Raw genomic sequence first — 21,753 nt, forward strand, 5'->3', positions numbered from 1 at the left:
GTCATCCCCCTGTGGCCTGGTGGCAGCAACAGAAGCCTCAGTAAGAGCAGCGTACCGCTCATCAAAGGTCTCAATCAGTGTGGTCTTAATAGACTCGAACATCTCTGGAACCTCAGCTAACTACCTCCTTGAATCATATGGCGGAGCTTCTCAATCGATGTGGTCTTAATAGACCCGAACATCTCTGGAACCTTGTTGGTCGGTCTGTGGCGCGTCCCAACCATGATGTCTCTGAAATACAACATAAAAAATATCAGGGACTCGCTCGAGTATACTCGCACTCGATAATCCAACCCTTCTTGATTCCTAGTACCCTAAGGATTCCTACTTGGGCTGCACACTGATCCGGTGTTTCCAGTAGTACGGGCCCAATACTACCTTCCACACTGCACCAGTATCCATCCCAAGTCATCCTCCAAGGATCCCAAGTCACAAGTACTCTATCTCTTTCCACACATAAACTACCTTTCGGTAGACTCTCATAGCACCTCACTACTACTTACTCATTCTAAAGCATCCCATGGCAGTAAAAATCTTCCTAGGCTAAGGCATCACAAATCAGGCCACTCTAGTCCTAATATGAATACCTAGCCTACTCTAGCATGCATAATACATTTCAATATATATATATATATATATATATATATATATATATATATATGTATGTATGTATATCATAACACATAATATAAGGGTAATTTGGGAAATCACCGTTCGGGCACTGGCTGATCGTACACACTGTTTCCTTGCGCATCTTCCAAATTCTTTTACTCTTTAGAAAACTTGTTTATTTTATGAAAATTTTTCTCAAATCCTCAGTTTGAGTTCAAATACACCCAAAGGTGAATCCAAATCCCTCAAACCAAGGCTCTGATACCAATTTGTACCACCGTTAAATTTCAAACAATTTTTTTCATTTAATTTTAATAAAACATTTCATTTCCAAATTATCCCAAAATCATATATCCAATATTTTCACCAAAAAAACACAATACAAAATCCATATCCCAAGATCTCAAAAATATGTCATCTGCAAGTGTGTACTGATCATGTCGGCGCCTTCCCGCGATCATCACTGGTACCTGAAACACATAACACACAAACGGTAAGCATAAATGATTAGTGAGTTCCCGAAAATACCACATACAACACATATGCCTTTCCAGGCCATAACTCCATAGGATCTTCCGATCCAAGTGTCTCAGGGGATTTCCATCCCATAACTCTATTGACCTTCCGGTTACACCTAGCTACCCCTTCGGGTATGGCATAGTGAGAAGACTCACCTCGCTGATGTCGGATAATCACTCGAGCTCGATTCCCCGATGTATCGCCTCCTATATCATAAGTACATCTCTAATTAATACCTTCCTGAGTTAGTTTGACTTACACTATTAAGTCAACTCTAGTCAACCCTGGTCAACGTTGGTCAACGGTCAACCTTTTACCCGACTCGTCGAGTCTTGCATAGACTCGTCGAGTCCATACATGAACTCGAGTCCTTTGAATCCCTTCTCACTCACCGAGTCACTCACCCAACTCGGTGAGTCATCCACTGATCTGAATCACGGGACAACCTGTGATAACTGTCAATTCAGGTCATTCTTGGACTCATGCATCTTTATAAAAACCATTCATGCACAACATGCCATGGCCTAGTAGTATAAATTAGGTCAAAATCTTGCATAATCTAGGATCCAACTAAAACCTAGGACTAATATACTTGACACTTACGATTCTAGTAAGTTGCTTAACTACAATAGCAAATGTCAATGCTATAATTAGAATGAAACTTCAAGCATTGTTATAATTGAAAAAGGGTATAAAACCCTAAAAATAAATTAAAATATTCTAATTATACTTCATTATGATGATGAATATCAAACAATATTCCAAAAACCCTAAAGAGCCAAAAATCAAATTTATAAATCATAAAGCTTAAAAACTTTATAAAATTTGGCTATAAACTTTCTAATATCAAATTTTTATTAATCAAATTATGGTTTATAATCAATGAAATAGAAATTAAATTATCATGCAATAATCATAATTTATTAGTTAAAAACAAGATTTTTAAATAAATCAAGAATTGCTTAATAAACACTTTTATAAAAATTAGGGTTTTTATAAAAATGTTGGAGGGAATTTTATAAAATTTGAATTTAGGAGATAGGAGGCTTAATGCATGAAAGAGCCGGCCATTCTCCCCTCCCCATGCCCTCTCTCTTCCCAAAACTCAATCATTAAGCTCATTCCCTCACAGTTCCTCTTCTCTCTTCACTCTCTCACACTCCACCCTCCTAACTCACAAACTCTCTTCCTCTCTCTCTCTAACCCACGAAAATCCTCCCTTTCTCTACCATAATTTCGAGATTTAGGATACCTTGAAGTGTTCTTGCTTCTCTCAAGATCAAAACCAAGGTAAACAACACAATCCTCTATCATAGTTTCATGATTTTACTTCCTCTTCTTCATAGTTTTCTCTTCTTTTCAGATTCTATGCCTTTCCATGGCTAGAAATCCTTATTTTTCCCTTGTGGTTTGTAGATTATCACCATAACACAATGCATGTGTTTGAGATGGTGAAAATTTGGGATCAAACCCATGCAAGGAGTGAAAAAGATGCACATATGTTCATGTGACTTCAAAACCGAGTATTACATCTTCTTCTCCATTTCTTTTGTGTTCTTGCATGATCAAATGCATTTAAACCATTTCTAGTACATCTTGGATTCTCATTCACTCCTTGCATGTGCTACAAATCAGACCTTAACAAAGGCATGCATGATGTTCTTGTCAAAATATCTTAAGAATGCACTCAAAGCAAACATGCAATCTGCCAGATTACTTTGTTCAACTTCGAACGACCATAACTCGGTCATTACTTAACCAAATCATGATATTCTTTTTGTATTGGATAGTTCCACGAGTTAAATTTCAAACCCAACTGGTCTCACTATAAAATATTAAATATCCGATTTTTGGCAATTTTTACAAAATGGTTGCGCAAACAGCTCTTCTTCTGGATCACCATTTTTTCCTTGCATGATCAATGGCCTTAAACCCAACCATAAATCTGGGTAAAAATAATTTAGAAACTTAACATACCCAGTGAATGATGGCTGAAATTTCGTGGCTTAAAACCCTACTGAATGGGCTACACAAATTCATGAACTTCAGCCACATTTACATCTCATGCACCATTGCATGCAACATTTCTTAACTTGTTTGGGTTCAATACCCCTATTTCCCTTCTGAATTAATTTTGAACATTTTTCCTTTTGAAAGCCCTCACATGAATGTGATAATCTGTAAAATACCAAAAGCTTTTATTATTTCTTTGATTTATTAAAATTATTGCTAGAAACCAAGGGCATAAATTACATAAAATACTTCCAGAGGTCAATAAATTCATGGATGACCCTTATGGTGAATAATGACCCCTCACTAACATCAATTTTTGTTGTTGTTTGGTATGATTTCCGATTTTCTTTTGTTAGGATATAATAAATCACAAAACCACTTTAGAGAGTGTGAAAATTGTATCTAATAATTTTCACATACCTTACCTGTGATGGGTGACTCAGAAAAATAATTTCAACATTTTTCATCATGCCTTACTATTTTTCCAAATTTTTGGTAATTATAATGGTCTAAAAATAAGAAAAATAGTTCTGATTATCCAAAATTCATGAAAATTTACCAGAACATCATGTTGTACAGTAAGAGGTTACATAAAAATTTTGAGGATTTTTCTCCACTGTAAACTATTTTTCTCTTAATTTCTAAAGTTAATTACACTTAAATACACATAAATACCCAAAACCGGATTATACAATATGAAAACCACTTTTGGTATTTTTCCCAGGTTATTTATACTGTAAATGATGTTACAAAAATTTTTGGTAATTTATTCGAACTGTTTAATATTATTTCTTCAATTAATGATTATTTAAAGGAATAAAACAAGGAAAAATAGAAATACCCACTGAAAAATATCTTTAATATTTTTCCCAGCCTAGTTATGTATAACAACAGTTAAATAAAAAAATTTGGGTAATTTTGGAAACTGTTTTCTATTTATTTCAATTTTTATTGGAATAAATGCTCAAAAATCATAAAATATAATTAAACAGCTTGGAAATCTATTTTTATATTTTTCCCAGCTTAGTATTGTGTAATAACAGTTAAATAAAAAGTTTGAGAATTTGTATCCTTTGAATGCTATTTTTCGTGAACTTATGTTGTTATAAAGACTTAAACATTTGGAAAATTTATATTCCAAAGTTGTAATTGATGGGTTTTAGGTAGAACAAATAAACTAGAAAACAATTCCTAAGTTCACATGCAACCTACTTTGGATCTATGTTTTATCTATTGAACATACAACTTTGAATTACAAAACAAGAACCCTAGAGGAGAGAGGTTATAATCAAAATCTACAAACTAGGGTTTAGTAATTACATACCTTTCAATTGCTATAGTAAACAATTGATGATTCCCTTGATCTTGATCTTGATCTTTTTGGAAGCTTAGCACCACAAGTGTAACGCCTGTAATGGAATCACACCCAAACTAGCAAGAAGGAAATTAGAGGAGAGAGGAAGAGGGAGTATGCAAAATTTCGGCCCTTAGGGTTTCTTCCAAAGAAAAGAGTGACCAAAACATGAACCAGGAGGCTCCTTATATAGCTGAGGGATCTAGGGTTTAGGGGAAACCCTAGTTATCCTTTGCTTAGGGCCTAAGCAAACCCAAGGGCCTTATCCAAGCCCCTATGGACGAAATTATTAGGGTTTCCCCTAAAGATTTCGTCCACCCTTATCCAAGGGGGTTCTAGAGCCTTCCACTTAACTATTAGATAATTGCAAACTAGTCCCTGCACCTTATAATTAATTCTTTTAACCCCGAAATTAATTCTAATTAATTTCTAGCTAACAACTAATTAAACCAAATGATTTCTTATTAATATATTAATCTTTTAACATATTAATTCATTTATATTAATTTATTAATCTTATAATAAATTAATATCTCTCATTTCATAATTTCCTTGTCCGGTTGCTAGGTTTTAGGCAACCCAAAAGGACTGTGCTGCTATCAATTCAAGTACATACCAATTATAGTTATGGGCTTAGACACCTAATCCAACAGTCTCCCACTTGGATAAGTCTGTAACTATAATTGCTAGTATGCCTTCTAAATTTTACCAGCAAATTGTAGCTTCCAAAAAGCTGCTGCCGAACTCTGACCCAGTCAGTTACGTGTCCTAAGATAAGTGATCATATAATCCTTCGTTCTGCTAGATATCCCTAGACAAAAGACATGGAATGCAATCAACCTCTTTGTCCAGAATCTATGTTTCCCGATTCCTGATTAGTGATGATGTAGGACTTCTAATTGAACACACCAATTTAGTCCTGGCTGGGCCCAGCACATAAGTCAACACCAAATCATCGAGGGGCCCACAGATATCGCTTTTTCCCATTAAGGAAAAAGGAACGAATAAACATTGACTCATATGCTTGTATCTTTTACTCATCAGACCATACATGATAATACGTTTTATAACACCAAGTTACTGATGCGTTTTCGTATTACCAATGCATAACCGACTTGCAAATTACAACTCATATATCTCTGTTTCAAGATTATAAGATATTATCGTCTCAGTACTACTCGTGATGAATTCCATGAAGTAATACTCTGAGCAAGGGTTTATCCAATACTCAAATCTCAATTTCTGAGTACTCATGAACGTTGCAGCAAAATCTATTGCCATGTCTATCCTTAGACAATCTACAATCCAGTTCATGACAGTCTTGATTCACTACTTACTTCCAAAAGTACGAGCGACTGTGGAGTTTGAATAATCTTATTATTCGGGAAGTAAAACATGCAAAAATGAAACACAATAATAAACAATTGACAAAAGGTAGAACCCAAACTTATAAATAATACTTTATTATTTAATCACCAAAAGTCAATTACATTTACTTTGTTACAAGTTTCAGAACAAAACTAATCTAACTACTAAAACTAATATCATCTTTCAGTCCTATGCTCCGAGCATGCTGAATATGCTTAGCCCTACTCAGACCCTTTGTGAGGGGATTTGCTGGGTTATCTTCAGATGACACCCTCTTCACTATAAGATGGACTTCTTCTACTCTATGTCTGATGAAATGGTACTTTCTGTCGATATGTCTGGTTTTACCATGATATCTCGGTTCCTTTGTCAAGGCAACCGCTCCTTCATTATCGCAGAACAGTTCCATAGGCTCCTGGATGGTTGGAACAACTCCGAGATCCCCGATGAAGTTCCTCAACCAAGCTGCTTCTTTCGACGCTTCACTTGCTGCTATGTACTCTGATTCACAAGTAGAATCAGCCACCGTATCTTGCTTGGGACTCTTCCAAGTAACTGCTCCTCCATTTAATAAGAATACCCAGCCTGACTGAGAACGGAAGTTATCTCTATCTGTCTGAAAGCTGGCATCACTGTAACCATCTACTCTCAAAGTATCATTGCCGCCAAGTACAAGGACCCAGTCCTTCGTTCTTCGCAAATACTTGAGTATATTCTTCACGGCTATCCAATGAGCTCTACCTGGGTTTCCCTGATAGCGACTGACCATGCTCAAAGCAAATGCCACATCAAGACGAGTACATGTTATAGCGTACATGATCGATCCGACAGCGAAAGCATAAGGTACACGACTCATGTCATCTATTTCCTCATCTGTACTCGGGCATTGAGTCTTACTCAATTTGGTATTGCTCTGGATAGGTAGCTCTCCCTTCTTGGAAGTTTCCATACTAAACCTCTTTAGTACCTTATCCAAGTATGTGCTCTGACTAAGTCCAATTAGTCTCTTCTTTCTATCTCTCAATATTCTAATCCCAAGAATATAGGCGGCTTCTCCTAGGTCTTTCATGGCAAAACACTTTCCAAGCCAAGACTTAACTTCATTCAAGGTTGGAACGTCGTTACCAATGAGTAATATGTCATCGACATATAACACCAGAAAAGTTACTATACTCCCACTAGCCTTGATATACACACAAAACTCATCTTCACTTCTAGAGAAACCAAACTCTTTGACTTTCTCATGGAAGCAAAGATTCCAGCTGCGAGATGCTTGTTTCAATTCATAAATGGATTTCTCAAGCTTGCATACCCTATTGGGAAACTTTGCATCAACAAAACCCTCTGGCTGACTCATGTAAACATCCTTAGCCAACTTCCCGTTAAGGAAGGAAGTCTTGACATCCATCTGCCAGATTTCATAGTCATGAAAAGCAGCTATGGCGAGCAATATCCTAATAGATTTAATCTTAGCCACCGGCGAAAAAGTCTCATCATAGTCAACCCCTGGGGTTTGAGTGAAACCTTTTGCAACCAGTCGAGCCTTGAACGTATGCACATTCCCATCCATGTCTGTCTTCTTCTTGAAGATCCATTTGCACCCAACTGTCTTCCGACATGGTGCACTATCAACCAAATTCCAAACTTGGTTGTCATACATGGACTTAATCTCGCTGTCCATTGCTTCTTTCCACTTGGAAGCCTCTGGGCCTGCCATTGCTTCCTTATAAGTGACTGGTTCATCTAAGTTTACCAGTGTTCTATCACTTATGAATGTGTCACCATCTGAAGTAATATGAAAACCATACAACTCAGGTGGCACACTCACCCTAGTGGATCTTCGAAGCGGTAATGATTTATCAACCGGTTCAACAGGGACTGTTTCCTCTGGTTGAGTGCTAGTGTCATCTAAGGTTCCTTCATTGGTTGACTCTTGAATCTCTTCAAGGTCAATGGTACTCCCACTGTCCTCTTTGAATATGAGCTCTCTTTCCAGAAAGACTCCTCTTCGAGCTACAAACACCACGTTTTCACTGGGTCTGTAGAACAAATATCCAAAAGACTGCTTTGGGTAACCAATGAAAACACATTTCTCACTTCTAGCTGCTAGCTTGTCGTGAGTCTCTCGTCTTACGAAAGCTTCACAACCCCAGACTTTAATATGTGCTAACGAGGGAACTTTCCCTGTCCACATTTCGTGAGGTGTTTTGGCAACCTTCTTTGTAGGGACAAGATTGAGGATGTGGGCGGCTGTCTCTAAGGTATACCCCCAGAAGTGAATAGGAAGCGAGGCACGACTCATCATAGAACGAACCATGTCTAACAAGGTTCGATTACGCCTCTCAGCTACACCATTTAACTGTGGTGTCCTAGGATGAGTCAATTATGAGACTATCCCACATTCTTTCAGATAGTCGTTGAACTCGGTACTAAGATACTCCCCGCCTCTATCGGATCTAAGTATCTTGATCTTTCTGCCCAATTGATTTTCGACTTCATGCTTAAACTCTTTGAACTTTTCAAAGGTTTCTGACTTATGTTTGATCAAGTAGATGTAACCATATCTGCTATAATCGTCAGTGAAAGTCACATAAAATCGATTAGCATCCCTTGTGGTTGATCTGAAGGGCCCACACACATCTGTGTGTATGAGATCCAACAAACCTTCACCTCTTTCACAGGACCCTGTGAATGGTGATTTTGTCATCTTTCCCAAAAGACAAGATTCACACAAATCATCTGATTTTAGGTCAAATGATTCCAACACTCCATCCTTTTGGAGTTGGGCTATGCGTTTTTTGTTAATGTGTCCAAGACGACAATGCCACAAGCATGCCTTATCTACACTATTAGACAAGTCAATATTAAGTACACTATTTCCTAAGCTATCAACACAAGTCACTGTTTCATACACACCATCACAATGTAAAGCTTCAAACACAAAAACACCATTCTTATAAACAGAAATTGAACCATTCAAATCATTAAAAGAATATTTAAAACCTTGTCTGAATAATGCATATAATGAAATAATGTTTCTCGTCATCTCAGACGAATAGCAACAATTTATTAAGTCTAATCTAACATCATTACTAAGCAATAGTTGATAAACTCCGATCTTGGTCACTGGTGAAGACTTTCTGTTCCCCATGATCAAGTTTATCCTCCCATGCTCTATCTCCTCACTTTCCTTTAGCCCCTGCAAATCAGAACAGATATGAAAACCACATCCTGTATCAAGGACCCATGAACGAGAAGATAATGAGTTATTAGCAGAAATAGTGTAAATACCTGCCGAGGATGGCTTCACTTTGCCATCCTTGATATCTTGCAGATATTGTGGGCAAGATCTCTTCCAATGCCCCTTTTGATTGCAGTAAAAGCAAGTGGCCTCTTTTGGATCAGAAACATGGGGAGTGGAACCATTGGGCTTAGCCTTCGGGCCATTAGTAGATGACACAGCTTGAGCCTTGCTCTTCCAGTTTTGCTTGGGAGGACCTTTCCTCTTCTTCCCCTTACCCTGTCCAATGGCCAAGACAGGGGCACTTGCAGGTGTGGAGGGTATACTTTTACCCTTCATCCCTGCCTCAGCTGTCTGCAACAAGTTGTGCAATTGGGCCAAAGTCTGCTCAGTGTTGTTCAAATGGTAAGTTAAGATAAACTGACCATAACAATCAGGCAACGAGTTCAAGACCATGTCAATGGCCAATTCCTCATCGAAGTGAATGTTGAGCTTGACCAACGCTCTATGTAGCGTTGCATTCTTTGCACATGAGATACAACCGATTCCCCCTCTTTCATCTTGCAAGCCATGAGTGACTTGACTACCTCAAACTTTTCTTGACGAGCTCGCTTATGGTATTTTTCCATAAGGTCCTTGTTCATCTCAAAGGGCCAGTAGTCCTCATAGTACCTCTGCAATTCTGGGGACATGGTTGCAACCATGATGGATGCCACTTTGGTAGCATCATCATAGTGTTTCTTGTAGGCAGCATACTCTTCGGGAGTGGCTTTTGACTCATCCAGTTCTTTGAGCTCCTTTTCAAGGACATACTCTTTGTCCTCAAATCTAAGCACCATCTTGATGTTACACATCCAATCGTTATAGTTGGAGCCATCCATAACGACTTTGGAGCAGATGTTTAGTAGAGACAAGTTGTGGCTGGAGGATGATGAAGCAGAAGTGTTTCCAGGAGTAGACATCTGAAAAGAAAGATAATTTTAGTTAGATTCCAAGACACCTCAATATAATAACCCAAAGATATCATATCAAGGTTAGGACCCAACTATGACGATTTACAACTTAGAAATGGGATGCCGAGATCCAAGTTCAAATCTCATAATGGTAGGTGAATGACGATTCACCAATTCCACCATTAGACAAAATAAACGAAGTGAAATTCCTAATTCTTTTGAGATACATTAAAAAACTATTTAATGGCATGTTTTAATCTCAGATTATGCTCTACTATTTGTGACTGGGATACCGAGGATCACAAACTAGATGTGAATAACCATGCAAATGTGCTTGGGAACCTTATTGTCTTTATCATTAACTATTGATGTGCCGGTAAACCACACACGCTCCATCAAAATGATAATTATAAGATACCCATTACTACTCTTTATTAGTGCCTTTTAGTGTGCCGGTTAACCACACACGCTCCACTAACAACCAATAAAGCATAATGTGCAATTTCATGGATTAGCATACTTTTCACATTTTTCCTAAAGTAACTAGAGTTGGGATTTTGAAAAATAGTGTTCTAGTACTTTCTTTAATAGCATTATACTTTTAATGAGTAGTAGTTGTCCTATCAAATCAGTTTTGCTAACGACCCTCCACTAATCAAGGAAGCGGTGGGTGAGAGTGGACACCCATTCAACTACCATTTTATAGGCAATTTCCTTATACCCCCCTTATAGACTAGCTTCGTGAATGAGGCATACTAGCGATTTGATTGACCATATTCTTATACATATATAATGTTTAACTTTTAATTATAATATATATATATATATATATATATATATATATATATAAGGTGTGTTTTAAAACATTTTAAAACTTCAAGAGTTTATATAAATTTTCGAAATTTAAACTATTAAATTTTAAATTTAAATAAACTAATCAATTAGATTTAATATTTATCTATTAATTAACTTTTAATTAATTTATTAAATCTTGTAAGGATTATCTAATCAAATTAATCAATTAATTTAATCCTAATCCTTATCCCTCTAAATTTCGAAAATTAGGGATAAAGGATAATTATCCAATTAATCTAATCAAGTAATAATTATCCAAAACAAGAAACCCTAAAATCTCTAGCATATTTCGAAATTCACAAGGGAGGAGGCTAGGGTTTTCAAAACCCTAACCCTAATTTCGATTAGGGTTCTTTGGAGGCTAGGGTTTTCAAAAACCCTTTGATCCATAACCCAAAAAATCGAAAAATGGCCTTTAGGGTTTAATAGCTATAAACCCTAATTTGCAATTCAACAATTATGACAATTCAATTTAAAACAAATAATGGCTCTGATACCACTGATGGGTTTTGGGTAGAACAAATAAAGTAGAAAACAATTCCTAAGTTCACATGCAACCTACTTTGGATCTATGTTTTATCTATTGAACATACAACTTTGAATTACAAAACAAGAACCCTAGAGGAGAGAGGCTATAATCGAAATCTACAAACTAGGGTTTAGTAATTACATACCTTTCAATTGCTATAGTAAACAATTGATGATTCCCTTGATCTTGATCTTGATCTTCTTGGAAGCTTAGCACCACAAGTGTAATGCCTCTAATGGAATCACACCCAAACTAGCAAGAAGGAAATTAGAGGAGAGAGGGAAGAGGGAGTATGCAAAATTTCAGCCCTTAGGGTTTCTTCCAAAGAAAATAGTGACCAAAACATGAACCAGGAGGCTCCTTATATAGCTGAGGGATCTAGGGTTTAGGGGAAACCCTAGTTATCCTTTGCTTAGGGCCTAAGCAAACCCAAGGGCCTTATCCAAGCCCCTATGGACGAAATTATTAGGGTTTCCCCTAAAGATTTCGTCCACCCTTATCCAAGGGGGTTCTAGAGCCTTCCACTCAACTATTAGATAATTGCAAACTAGTCCCTGCACCTTATAATTAATTCTTTTAACCCCGAAATTAATTCTAATTAATTTCTAGCTAACAACTAATTAAACCAAATGATTTCTTATTAATATATTAATCTTTTAACATATTAATTCATTTATATTAATTTATTAATCTTATAATAAATTAATATCTCTCATTTCATAATTTCCTTGTCCGGTTGCTAGGTTTGAGGGCAACCCAAAAGGATTGTGCTGCTATCAATTCAAGTACATACCAATTATAGTTATGGGCTTAGACACCTAATCCAACAGTAATTAATCGCACGACTTGTAGAATTTCATTATTTCAGAAAAAGTGTAACCAATTAATATAAAATCCAATACTAAAACATAAATTGGCATTTCACTATATGTAGAGTTTAGTATATTAGCATTAGATTTCGACATGGAAACTCACTAGTGTGTGTTTGATGTCGTAGGATCCCGGTAGTAAGACGTTGGTGCATTCCGAAGTACCACTTGTGCCTACACGAAACATTGTAAGTATTCACGTACTCTCCTATTTTCGGTTTTTATGTTTTGGGGTGGAAAAGCATGTCCTAAACTACTTATGTTCGTTATATTTTGATTGACTCGTATAAACTTGATTACTATATTTTGCATATTGTGAGTATTCAAGCACTCCCCTATTTTCGGTTTTTATGTTTTGGGGTGGAAAAGCATGTCCAGAAAAACTATTGTTTGCATGTTGTATTTAAATTGATTATTATCAAACATGATTGCTATTGTATTGCTATATTTCTTTATGTATGTCTATGCAACACGGAACATGAGAACTTATCGTACTAAGGCCCTTCCCTTATCTCTAACCATTAACTCTTTGAGCCAATGGTCATTATGGATAGCGCTATTAGGAATTGACAACTCCTCACTCGCCCTATTGCTGGAGTGCATGATACCATATTCATCTATGGAACGATAAGCATAGATCTCGATAGGGCTTCAGTCATAGGTTTGGTTGAGACTCATTGTTTGCTCATATACATACAAACTCGTTTCTCGTTATAGCAATAAACTTGTATTCATTAATAGCAATCAACTTTGTTTATCATTAAAGTTATGCACTTGTAATTACGAAAAGTCTTATTTCAAGCTCGATTTTATAAACTTGTGAACTCACTAACTATTTTCATAGTTGATGCTCGTTTTACATGCTTTTTCAGGAAATAATTAGTAAGTGGATGTAAAGATTCATCATCATAGAGCATGCTGCATCGTGTTGAAGCTATTATGAAGTTATATTTTGAACAATGTTGTTTTGGAAAAACTTGTACTTTGTTTCTTTTAAGCTATGGGTTGTAAACTTTTAAATATAGCTATGGTGATGTATCTTTATCTTTTGCAATGAAACTGTTATCGCTGTAATATCTTGCGTTTCCGCTTTAGCGGGGTGTGACACAACCCGCTCTGACTCGTCGAGTCTGCTCATGGACTCCGCGAGTTCGTTTCATGCACAACCTCAAACAACCTTCTGAGGTCAGATCTATTCCTCTAATCCTTAGATCTAACCTTTCCAAGCTCAATAATCATGTAAAGTCTCTATCTTGATGTACATGCAACAACTATATGACCATATATGATGATTTAGCCCCAAATACCACAACCCAAGGTCATAACCTCCATTGCTCTCCATAAATCTTGATGAGTGGGGCTCTTTGGACCTCTATGGATCCAGATCCAAAGCCTCGTCACCAGAAAGGGACTATTGGACATCAAATCAACCTAACAAACGGCACAAGAAACCCTAAATCCATATATACTTCATAAAACAGAAGATGAGCCAAATTAATACCTCAAATGCGATGATCTTAAATCCACAGAATAGCAACCTCCTTTGCTTCCTCTTGGCTAGGACCTCCTTTTCCTTGCTAAACAACACCACAAAGGTCAAGAATGGCTTTCTTTCTCTCTCAAAACGCTCAAGCACTATAAGGTTTCTCTCTATGGACTGGTAGCCACAAATGAAGGCCATAAGGGCCTTTAAATAGGTCCTAAACCTGAGAAATTAGGGTTTCTTTCGTCAGCTCTGACTCGTCGAGTCCCCTCATTAACCACATCATCCAGTCGCGACCAGACTCGACGGGTCTGAGCACCAACTCGTCGAGTCACCCTACCTAAATAAAGAATTGCAACATAAATTAATATACCTGGGAAACTGGGTGTTACAATTCTCCCCTACTTGAATCAGACTTCGCCCTCGAAGTCTCACTCAACAAATAACTCTGGATACTGCTCTCGCATCTCTAACTCTGGCTCCCAAGTCAGCTCGGACCCCTTTCGATGTTGTCACTGGACCTGAACCAATGACACCTCCTTGTTTCTCAAAACCTTGATCCTTCTATCCCGAATCACGATCGGCCTCTCAACATAGTTCAGTCTCGCATCCACCTGAATGTCCTCTAATGGAACCACCGCCGACTCGTCGGCGATATACTACTTCAACTGAGACACGTGGAAGGTATCATGAATCTGACTCAACTCCACAGGTAGCTCCAAACAATACGTTACCCTGCACACCCTAGCGGTCACCCTGAAAGGACCAATATACCGAGGGCCCAACTTGCCTATGTTCCTGAATCGGATCACACCTTTCCAAGGTGAGACTTTCAGGAGAACGAAATCAAACACCTGAAACTCGAGCTCTGACCGTCGTCTATCTGCATAACTCTTCTAACAGCTCTAGGCTGTCATCAACCTCTATCCGACCTGCTGAATTTGCTCGGTGGTCTATAGTATTATCTCTGTGCTACCCATCACCCGCTGCCTTACTTCTCCCCAGTAAATGGGAGTCCCACACCTCCTCCCATATAACAACTCAAAAGGAGGCATACCGATGCCCGAATGATGGCTGTTGTTATAGGAGAACTCAGCCAAAGGCAGGTATGTGTCCCAACTCCGTCCAAAATCCAATACACATGCTTGAAGCATATCCTCAAGAGTTTGAATAGTCTGCTCACTCTGACCATCGGTCCGGGGGTGATAGGAAGTGCTGAAATGCAATCTCGTACCCAACTCCTCATGAAACTTCTTCTAGAACATGGAAGTAAAACGTACATCCCGATCCAACACAATTGAAATCGGTACCCCATGCCGAGACACTATCTCCCTCACATACATCTCTGCCAATTTCTCTGCAGAAGATATCTCGCTGATGGAAAGAAAGTGGGCACTCTTCGTCAGTCGATCCACTATCACCCAAATCAAATCAATATGGTTAGTAATTATGTGGATTGGTGGATTAATATTGGATCCACAAGGCACATCTGCAACTCTTAAACCATGTTCTCTACATATCAAAAATTATTTGACTCTGAACCAATGTTTATGGGGAATGATACTACTACAAAAGTTTAAGGAAAAGGAAAAATGAAGTAGAAACTGAAACTGACTTCTGATAAAGAACTTGGTCTAAGTGATGTCTTGCATGTTCTTGAAATTACTAAGAATCTAATTTCTGATCCCATTCTTAGAAAATAAGTTTGTTCTCACCAAGGGTGGGGTGTATGTTGGAAAGGGATACCTTACTAACCGTCTCCTCAAAGTCAGTGCGTTACATGTGTACTATGGTGTTGAAACACCAAACAATGATGATGTAACCAATGATAATGTTGATTCAGTAATTGGCATTACTAGCCCATCTTCTATGTCTATGCATCACCCTTCAATTTTATGGCATTCTCGATTGGAACATGTCAATTTTCGTTCTATAGAAAGAATGGAAATACTTGGCATGTTACCAAAATGCTCTTTAGAAAAAAATATGAAATGTGAAGTTTGTTTAGAATCAAAATTTTCATAACATCAAAATTATCACAACATCCTCCTAAATCAATCAAAAAATATAATGAAATTCTTAGCTGAATCCACTCTGTCTGATTTATGTGATTTTAGAGTAACGCCTACAAGAGGAGGAAAAAATTATTATATATCGTATATAGATGATATCAAAAATTATTCCTATATTTATTTGTTAGATACCAAAGATTAAGCCTTAAAATCTTTTAAGAATTATAAGGCTGAAGTTGAGAATAAACTTGACAAAAATATCAAAATTTTAAGGTCAGACCGATGAGGATAATATGAGTCCAATGAGTTTTTCGGATTTTGTTCTTTACATGATATTATACATCAAACAATTGCTCTATAAACACCTCAACAAAATGGAGTGGCTGAAAGGAAGAATAGAACATTAAAAAACATGATTAATTCAATGTTAATTACTTATGGATCACCATATAAAATGTGGGGAGAAGCATGTCTTGCAAGAAATTCAATATTTAATAGAATTCCTAATAAAAAGAGTGATAAATCACCCCATCATCTGTGGAAAGGGACATTACCCTCTTACAAAAGGATGAAAGTGTGGTTTTCCTTATTAAGGTACAAGTACCTCTTCCTAAGAGGACTGAACTTGGACTAAAAACCATATATTGCATCTATCTTGGCCCTGTCATGAATAGTGCAGCCTATAGATTTCTTGTGTATGAATCACATGTTGATGATATCAATAATCATACCATCATGGAATCAGCAAAGGATGAATTCTTTGAAAATATTTTTCCTTTTAAGGATAAAGGGAAAGAGGTTTCCTGCTCCAAGAAAAGACCTCTAGATGATAGACTGAATGAAACCATTCATGACAAAAGCTTACAATCAAATGAATAGAGTTCTTCTAAGGTTTAAGAAAAGAACTTAGAACCTAGAAGAAGCAAACAAGGTAAAATAGCTAAAGATTTTGAACCTGATTATATGACCTACATAGTGAATAAAGAACCCTAAACTTATAAGGATGTTATGGATTCTTCTGAAGCCCTTATTCAAAACTGGCAATTAAAAGTGAGATTGACTATATTGTGTAGAATAACACTTGGAAATTGGTAGAATTACCACATGGGAAAAAACCAATTTAGCATAAATGGATATCAAGAAGAATTTTAGACCTTATGGTACCATTGAGAAGTAAAAAGCTCATTTAGTAGCTAAAGGGTATCGTCAAAAGGAGGGTCAAGAATTCTTTGACACCTATTTACATATTACAAGAATAACATCAATTCATATATTGGTAGAAATTGTAGCCATTCATAATTTAGAAATACACCAAATGAATGTGAAAACTGCTTTCTTGTATGGTGAACTAGATGAAGAGATTTATATTAATCAGCTTGAAGGTGTTTTGATTAAAGGTCAAGAAAACAAATTTTGTAAGTTGCTCAGATCATTTTAAGGACTAAAACATACTCCAAAGCAATGGCATGAGAAGTTCGACAACACATTACTTTCTAATGGATTTAGAAGTAATGAATGTGATAAATGTGTTTATGTCAAATAATACAAGAATGAGTTTGTCATCATATGCTTGTATGTAGATGATATGCTTATAATGGATAATTGCTTGGATGTGATAAATCAAACCAAGAGAATGATATACTCCTTTTCCATGAAGGACTTGGGAATAGTATATGTGATCCTTGGTGTAAGAGTTCAAATAACACCTAATAGATATACTCTTACTCAGTCTCATTATATTGAATGTGTAATAAAGAAATTTGGACACGATAATGACAATTCAGTAGTCATCTCTTTGATCCTTCTAGTCATCTTAAGAAGAATAAAGGTGATAGTGTATCTTAGCTAGAATATACTTAAGTTCTTAGAAGCTTAATGTTTATTATGAATTATAATAGACCTGACTTGGCATATCGTGTAAGTAGATTGAGCCATTACTCGCATCATACTGAGAAAGATCACTGGTATGCATTAGTAAGAGTGCTTAGATATTTAAAGCATACAATGGATTTTGGATTGCATTACACGAGATATTCTCTTATTCTCGAAGTATATTGTGATGCAAATTGGATTTCCAATACTTCTGAGGCAAAATTCATAAGTAGATATGTGTTCACTCTTCGTGGAGCTACTATATCTTGGAAATCATCTAAGCAAACTATTAATACTCGTTCTACAATGGAAGCAGAGTTTTTTCCTTTAGACAAAGTTGTTGAACAGGTTGAATGGCTTAAAAGCTTCCTAGAAGGTACTTCTTTGTGACCTCAACATGTTATTGCAATCGGTATACATTATAATAGTATGGCTACTCTCAATAGAGCACAAAATCAAATATACAATTGCAAATCAAGACACATTAAGCGCATACACAATAAAATAAGAGACTTTATAATGAATTGAATCATTTCATTAATTACATAAAGTCAAAGGAAAATATAGTTGATCCTTTAACAAAATGCATTAGGAGAGAGCAAAAAGAAGATGATATGCAACATGTTGAAGATAATGATGATGATCTAGATGAAAACGCTGTACAAGAAACTAAATAGAAAGATCAATCTTATAATACAACTTTCTCAAATTCATTGTAATCTTTTAAACCTTCCTCTCTTATTGATGAAGCTCATATTTCTAGCATATTCTTGAAGATTGATGTGCAGAAGAAGAAGTTTGATGAATTGATTGAGGTTATATACAAAAAGTTTAATGGGTTATTTAAGGGTCTAGATAAAAAGTTTGAGATATTGCTTTAAACTATAAATGAATTTTGAACCAAGCTTGTTGATGCTTAAAACATGAAAAAATTTGTGTATTGGGTGCTAAATGTCAAAACGAGTTTCATCACCTTTCCATCCTTCAACACATGAAAATTTTATCTCTCCCAACCTACTTAATTTATTTATTTATTATTTTTAAATTAAGCTTTTTATAATTTGAAATTCAAAAGATAGAATTTAAAAATAAATATTAGATATCCTTTTAATAAAAAAAACATTAATACTACAAATGGTAAATAAAATGACTAAATGACAATTAAACTCAAGGATAATAATAATAATAATAATAATAATAATAATAATAATAATAATAATAATAATAATAATAAAAGTGGATTTTTAAAATATCACACGCCGCATCTTGTGGAAAATTATTCATATGGCGTTCATGATACTTAGTTTTTGTTGCGTTTAAAACATCATCAAAAATTTCGGTCTTTATTTCCAAAGTGTCAAAGTAAGCTTTCACCAACGCCTTTCTTCCTATTCGGACCATTGTCTGCATCTTTTGGATTGGCTAGGAGTAGAATCCATTTAAAATGAAATTAGACTGGAATTGGAGAAAATGAAAATGGAATTGGAAATTAGAGAGAATTGGAATTGAATGAAAGAAAATATTTGATTTTTGAAGTGGTAGAATATTGTATTTATTGGGAAAAATGATTAAAAATTTGAAATATTACCGACAGCCAAATGGTCAACAAGAGAGAGAGAGAGAGAGAGAGAGAGAGAGAGAGAGAGAGAGAGAGAGAGAGAGACTAGCAATGATTTACATAACATGGATACTCTTTCAATTGACGGTATCACAGGAGTAGCCGGCGGTACAAGCAGTACCGCCTCCGACCTATGGCTCATGCCGTTCCACTACGTCCACCCTAAAAATTTTAGCGGCCACTGTCTAATTACATATCATTGAAATAATATTTACACATCGACATTTTAAAGGTATAGCAACCTTTGAACCAAAGACCATAATGCTTTAATTGAAGGTTTGATCGAGATTAACATTTCCTTCATATCTACCTTGGTTGATTTCAACCTCCTTAAAACTTCTTGCTGATACAATTCCTTTTATAATACTTATTATATGTAGTCACACACACCCACCTCAACATTCCTAATGAGGCCTTGTTATCATGCAGTACTATAGCATCCAGACTTATATTGTTGGAATTACAGTATTTAGAAATGTCAAATTATTTTTATGATGAATTAGTTCTATTAAATGGAACTTTATGGGTTAAGTGGGTAATATTAATAAAACCCAACAGTAGGTTGCTATTGTGGGCAAATGTGATAATATCCAAGTGAAACTAAATAAAAGAGAAACATTGTGGATTTAAATATGTGGAGTGGCAATCATATAATGTAAGTGAAACAGTGAAGATTATGATCAATATGGGAAATTGAAGAAATTTCACTTAATTAAATGGAAGAGACTTTCGACAATCAATATTGATATGGCGTTTGTGTGTGATGTTACAAGAGAAGGTTTAGGGTTTTACAATTACAACAATGTACAACAAACTCATGCAAGTGACACAACTTTCAGAGACATACTCCAACAATTAGCTTTTTGTGATTATGACAACCATCATCAATCAACACCACCCAATCTCTGCTTTCAACTAATCACCAAGAATCAAGATCCAACAAATCATTATCAACACATGAAGATGATGTAACATCCGGAAGCTTCATATTTGATGGAAAAGTGAATCCTTTAACCTCCAAACGAGAGAGAACCTATCAAACACTCAAATCAACAAGTTTATCAAAAGATAATCAAGAAGTACTACAAAAGCTAATGATTATATGATTGTTACAAAAAGGAGAAGAATTTTACATTAGAACAGAAACCTCCAACTTTAAGGTCCTTAACATGGTGAAGGTTTAGTATAAAGCCTTTAAGCATATCTTCTTCAGCTTCATCGAGCGTTGTCTCCCTATACCCAAGCTTTTCAAAATCTAAGTTAGCTTCGACCACAGAAGATACATTTAGCAACAAAAGCTTCCACAACACCAAGTCATTTCGGATTGTTAGTGATAAAATATTAGGAGCATTGATTTCAATAATATCATCAAGATAATACCCATCCTCAGGAGCACTGTATCCAGAGAAAACCAAGTTCTTAACACTCTTTGAAGTGATATCAATCTTCCTATAACCATAGCAAACACCCAACTCCAAAGTTTCCAATACAGGGCTCCCCGATAACATATTTTCAATCAAGTCTTCATCTAATTTCGCATTGAAAATACACAAACTCCTAAGATTCTTCCAAATAATCGGTCCAGTTGGATTCAATATGCAGCCTTCTAATGTTAGATCCCTAAAACATGAACTGATGAAAAAAATTTGATCTAACAGAAACTCAGCTTCCAATCCCCTGTACCAAAACTTAAACTTAAGCTCTTCAACGCTACGACTTATAGCATAACGAATCCAATTATTGAAGTGTGAGTCAAATCGTATATCATAAGTGATATACACATCGAATTTTTTGAGCTTCAATTGGCGACATTGAGTTAGGGCTTTCTCCACAAATGAAATGAAATCGGACATAGAGTTGGGGTTTTGGCGAGATTGAGTCAGGGGATCATCTGAATGTTTAAAAATAAGAGTATGTACCGAAGTCCAAAGATGTTTCCATCGCTTGGAGAGTATACCTGTTCTAATGGCGTCTTTTGTAGAGGGTAAACGAGAGAGGATTTCAACAAGCAAATAATCTGGCAAAACACGGATTCCATCCTCTTCCCCAGTCTCCATGATTTCGTGGAAGTTTATCCGGGTCGAAGCAATTTTAGGTTGACTTTGTTTTTCTTCCACATGAAAAACTACAGAAAACTCAAGCTAGGCGAAAATGTAAAGAAACGCTGAAATGAAGTTTGGTTTTACCCCCTATTTAAATGAACTTTAAAAATGATATATTTTCATATTAAAATCAGTTTTTAATGCCTAAAATTCAGTCTCTATAAAATGGATATATTTTCATATTAAAATCAGTTTTTAATGCCGATTATTACGCGTTTTTAACCCAAATAGGGTTATTGGAAAAAATATTTACCAATATAATACAGTTTCAAAAATACTTAACCAATTAGTCTTCTTCTCAATTTTCTTATATTTTTCAGTTTTTTTACTGTTTTTATTTTATTTTAAATATC

General features: G+C 36.0%; 1 protein-coding gene across 2 annotated transcripts; it reads right to left on the minus strand.

Moving 5' to 3' along the window:
- Positions 1 to 19,972: 19,972 nt before the first annotated feature.
- Positions 19,973 to 21,471, minus strand: LOC145031122 (F-box protein At5g03100-like). Of its 2 annotated transcripts, none has more exons than XM_078979621.1 (2): positions 20,432 to 21,471; positions 19,973 to 20,331 (listed from the first exon to the last, which is right to left on the minus strand). In XM_078979621.1, exons 1-2 carry the CDS (start codon positions 21,353 to 21,355, stop codon positions 20,218 to 20,220), a joined length of 1,038 nt encoding a protein of 345 aa, XP_078835747.1. In that variant the 5' UTR covers positions 21,356 to 21,471; the 3' UTR covers positions 19,973 to 20,217. The 2 variants fall into 2 exon arrangements, with proteins under 2 accessions (XP_078835747.1, XP_078835748.1); XM_078979622.1 differs by having other exon boundaries at positions 19,973 to 20,341.
- Positions 21,472 to 21,753: the final 282 nt, after the last annotated feature.

Source organism: Lactuca saligna, chromosome 2 (genome assembly GCF_052625555.1).
Source record: "Lactuca saligna cultivar CGN05327 chromosome 2, ASM5262555v1, whole genome shotgun sequence".
Classification (NCBI taxonomy): domain Eukaryota; kingdom Viridiplantae; phylum Streptophyta; class Magnoliopsida; order Asterales; family Asteraceae; genus Lactuca; species Lactuca saligna.